At 50.5% G+C, this 4,563-nt stretch overlaps 1 protein-coding gene across 1 annotated transcript in view; it reads left to right on the top strand.

Annotated features, from left to right (window-relative positions):
* Nucleotides 1–3,904, top strand: part of LOC107113550 (4-aminobutyrate aminotransferase, mitochondrial-like) — a gene marked incomplete at its 3' end in the record, with an annotated part of 29,464 nt that extends 25,560 nt beyond the window's left edge. The window contains exons 4-6 of the mRNA XM_015414896.1: nucleotides 359–388; nucleotides 2,057–2,174; nucleotides 3,855–3,904. Of these exons, the coding sequence (XP_015270382.1) occupies nucleotides 359–388; nucleotides 2,057–2,174; nucleotides 3,855–3,904 (198 nt within the window). The remainder of the gene's footprint in view (nucleotides 1–358; nucleotides 389–2,056; nucleotides 2,175–3,854) is intronic.
* Nucleotides 3,905–4,563: the final 659 nt, after the last annotated feature.

Raw genomic sequence — 4,563 nt, 5'->3', positions numbered from 1 at the left:
TCTCCTCCTCCTCCTCCTCCTCCACCTCCTCCTCTTCTTCTTCTTCTTCTTCTTCTTCTTCTTCTTCAAGGGAGAGAGTGTTTAGGCAAAGATGCCAGTTTTTTTGCATTCTTGATATGTGGCTGAACAAGAAGCGGGTTGGTAGCAGGTCAGATGCCCATTCCCTCTCGCCCTGTGTTGTCTACTCTGCGCATGCTTGAGGGGTGGCCTTGCCCCCAGGATCTGGGGTTTGGTTACCTCCCTCTACCCCTCTGCCTCTCCAATCTATTGCGAGTTTTTCTCAGATCCATCCAGGAAAGCCAGAATGTTTGCAGGTTACATTTGTAATTAGCTTTCCTCCCTTTCCTTTCCTTTTCAGGAATTAATGAAACAGTTGAATGGAATCCAGGTAAGTTTTTGTTGGGGGGGGAGGCAAGCTTCTGCCCTCTTTAACCCTCCCCCACCCAAGCTGTTCCCTTATGGAGCTCCGTAAGATCAGTAGTCAATGTAGTGGTTAAGAGTGGCAACCTAGTACCTGGGAGCCCTGGGTTCGAATTCCGACTTGTGCCATGGAAGCTTACTGGGTGATCATGGGCCAGTCACATTCTCTCGGCCTCACCTACCTCGCAGGGTTGTTGCGAGGGGGAGAATGGAGGAGAGGAGAAAGCTGTAAACCGCCTCGGGTCCCCACTGGGGAGGAAAACGGGCTATAAATGAATTAGATAAATAAATAGAATAAACCAAGCAGAACCAAGCAGAACCATTCTGTTTGGGGAGGGGGTCAAGGTGAGGTTACATCTCTGTGCAAAAGTCCTTCCCCTGAACGTACGTATTTCTTCAAACATTTAAGTTTGGTCCAGCAGTTAGAAGTGCAGACTCTAATCTGGGAGAACCGGATTCTAATTCTCCACTCCTCCACATGCAGCCAGCTGGGTGACCCTGGGTCAGTCACAAGTTCTCTCAGAGCCATTATCTTACAAGCAGTTCTCTAAAGAGCTCTCTCAGCCCCGCCTACCTCCCAGGCTCTCTGTTGTGGGAAGGGGGAAGGGGAAGGAGTTTGTGAGCCGCTCTGAGACTCCTTCGGGTAGTGAAGGGCGGGGTATCAACCCAATCTCTTCTTCTTCTTCTTCTTATATCCCACCTTTCCTCGTGGTTTGAGGCTGCTTACGATAATAGTTGAAAACATTCCATTTTAAACACCGAAATTAAAATAGCAAGCCCCAAGTCTCCCCCCCACTTAAAAGATGCCTGCTATTCAACCTCCCCCCCACCCCAAAGCCCTGGCAAACAGGCCGGCCTCACAGCGCCTCCTGAAGATCTCCTAAGAGGCGGACCCCTTCACCTCTTCAGGGAGCTCGTTCCACAGAGCTGGGGCCACGATGGAAAAGGCCCCGGCTCTGGTCGATGCCAGACGGGGCCCCCAAAGTGGTGGGCTAGCCCACAGATGGCGGCCTGATGACTGCAGGTGGTGCACCGGGACGTGTCGAAGAAGAAGAGAAGAAGAGATTGGATTTATACCCTGCCCTTCACTCGGAGTCTCAGAGCGGCTGACAATCTCCTTTCCCTTCCTCCCCCCACGACAGATGCCCTGTGAGGTAGGGGGGCTGAGAGAGCTCTCTCGAGGACTGCCCTTGAGAGAACAGCTCCGAGAGAACTTGTGCCTGACCTGAGGTCACACCAGCAGCTGCATGTGGCGGAGTGGGGGAATCACACCCGGTTCTCCCAGATCGGAGTCTGCGCTCCTCACCACGACACCAAACAGTCCTTCAACGATGTGGGGCCGGGGTCATGATGGGCTTGAAACCGGCACCTTGCCCTGAACTCAGAGACGGCTGGCAGCCAATGCGGCTGTTTCAAAACAGGCAACGTATCTTCCTGGCAGCAGTCAGAATTCTGGACTGGCCGCTCCCACACAGGAAGCTGGTGTTGTCTCAAGTCATTGGGGGGGGGGGACTGAAAAATTCCACCTCACCAGCCTGCCGCCATCGCCCTGGTCCCTGAAACCTGGAACGCAGTCTCTCCCGAAGCCTTGATGTGGCCCCGTGTGAACTAAGCAACCCGTCTTCCATTCTCCCAGAATGCAGAAGCGGTCCACTTTTTCTGCAACTACGAGGAGAGCCGAGGGAACTACCTTGTCGACGCGGACGGGAACCGCATGTTGGATCTCTACTCACAGATTTCTTCCATACCGATAGGTAAGGCTCCGGCATGTGGAGCAGCATTCTCTCTCCAGGTGGAATTCCCTTTCAGTAGATGCAGTGAGAGTGACCCTGCTTCGCCGGCTGTGAAAAATGGATTGAAACCAGTGGAGCACCCCCTTTATTCCCTGAGCGGTTTTCATGCGACGTCACAGAATGCTCACAGACATTCCAGCTGTTGGGTCTGAATTTTTTTAATTTATTCGCTTGATAACGATTTGCTGCAGGTCTCATTTTCGGGAGACCACGGTATACGGTAGTAACATATCAAACGAAGAAATTAAAAATTCAGCCCCAGCTGTTGGAATGTTTGGGAGCATTCCGTGACGTCGCATTCCAACAGCTCAGCAGACAAATGAAAATATACAAGGCGAGAACCTGAGAAAAAAAGCATGGGAAATGCAGGACAGGTCAACAGCATGTTAAGATGAAACTAGCAGTGCTATTCAAATAAAACCAGGCACAAATGCCCGAAGAAATTAAAAAAAAAAAAATTGGCCAGCTGCTAAAAAGTTAACAGATGTGGGACCAGGCGAAGTGTTAGTGTCGAGGTGCCTCAGCAGAGAAGTGTTTATCCTTTGTGGCCACCTGCCTGACTTCAAAGTGCTGCTACCTGAAGTGTGGCCTCTGTTGCAGATCTCAAAAAAAAAACCCGAGCCAGCTGTCGTTTGCATGTGCCAGCAACGGAATGAGACAAACAGGGCAGCTTCTGTGAGGGAAGGGAGAGGTCAGCATGGCTAGGGGGAAATCAAGCAGAGCTACGGCCCAGAAACGGGTGCTGAGATTGGGACAATGGGAGATGTGTGTGGTGAAATGGGCCCAGGAGGAGGTAAAATTTATCCAGAGGTTTATGAGGGGTGTCAGGAAAAGCCTTGGGGAACAGGGATGTCGTTGTTCCGATGGTGAAAAGCAAGACGTCAGGAGGAAGCTATGGGGGCCGGGCGGGGCCAAATTTCACAATCTAATCCGAACGATGTTAAAGGGCTTTGGGTCCCCATCGAGGAGAAATGCGTGGTATATATTAAGTAAACAAATCATTACGAATCTGCCCCAGTCTTCGGCCGCAGATCTCGAATTCGAGGCAACGGCGACCCAAAGTTCTTTTAAAGTTGAGATCTGAAAGAGACGTCCAGAAGCAGAGTGTCAGATGAGGCTAGAGACTTTTGTAGGTTAGCTTTTGCATAATCCTCCGGAGGCGAACTGCCAAAGAAGCAGAGTCCAGCGAAAGAGGAGGAATGCAAATTACTGGCCATGGTGTATGTTGTTTTCCGCTAGCTGCTGTGTGTACATGTTGCGTTGGAGTAGTTTAAGGAAACAAAGCTGTTGGAGGAATGCCACTAAAATTCCCGTAAAAAAAACGGAGGTTCTTTTTTCCGGAGTTGTTCTCCTAAACACCAAAATGTTGGCTGGCTTGTTGCGGTGCTACGGAATATTCACAAGCATTTTAACTGCTCGGAGGTGAAGGCATCAGCAGTAGAGTATAACAAACAACCACATTTCTCAGGCAGTCATTCTTCCGTTCCTTTCTCTTTCCTAAAAAAAACACCCCCCAAAACAAAACAGCCAGAGGGGCTTAGGACATTTTGATGTACCCTTAATCTCTTACTGCTTGTAAGCTGCACAAATCATGTCTGTTCTAAGCCAGTGGATATTTGTCTGCCCTTTCTTCCACTCTAGGGTACAGCCATCCGTCTCTAATCAAACTTCTCCAGCAGCCCCAGAATCTGGTAAGCGTCTCCTTTTCAAAGTCGCCCATACAAATTCCGCCCACCTCTGGCTCCTGTTTGTGAAAGCTCGTTAATATTCCTGATTTGTGAATCCCTTGGAATGTCGTCAGACACATACCGATGTCTCGGTTCCTCTCTGGTTTTGGGGAAAGCACAGCAGTTGTTTTCTCCCCCAGAAGAAAACACCCGGGATATCTGCCTCTAGGAATTCGGGCCGCTCGATTCTCTCATCTCCTTTCTGTAACCAGACCAGCGACACCCCTGCCTCCTCTCTGCCCTTCACTGTTTTCCTTGTGCCATTTTCCTGCAAGGCTATTTACCTGTTAAGTACCTCAAGGGGTTGGATCAGGGAACCACGGCTATTTCTGACAAGGGATTGGACCAAACCTCCTGAGGGCGACGGCATCTCTCCAGGCCGTGGTACCTTTTCCGGGACAACTATCACCGTAAATAGTATTGCACCAAAATGTTGCAGACAGGAGTGGCAGGCAGGGCGACGGTATCTTTCCAGGCCATGATGTCTTTCCCAGGGCCACTGTCACTATAAATAGTATTGCACCAAAATGTTGCAGATGGGACTGGGGTACTCTCTGCCACCGTGAGTGAGGTTTGTCCATTACCGGTGGCAGGCCGGCCCCTCCTGTAGTTGAACCAGGGGT

This window comes from Gekko japonicus, unplaced genomic scaffold, assembly GCF_001447785.1.
Source record: "Gekko japonicus isolate JY-2015 unplaced genomic scaffold, Gekko_japonicus_V1.1 scaffold2663, whole genome shotgun sequence".
Classification (NCBI taxonomy): domain Eukaryota; kingdom Metazoa; phylum Chordata; class Lepidosauria; order Squamata; family Gekkonidae; genus Gekko; species Gekko japonicus.
The sequence above is the reverse complement of the archived record's forward strand: the minus strand, read 5'-3'. Positions and strand labels throughout refer to the sequence as shown.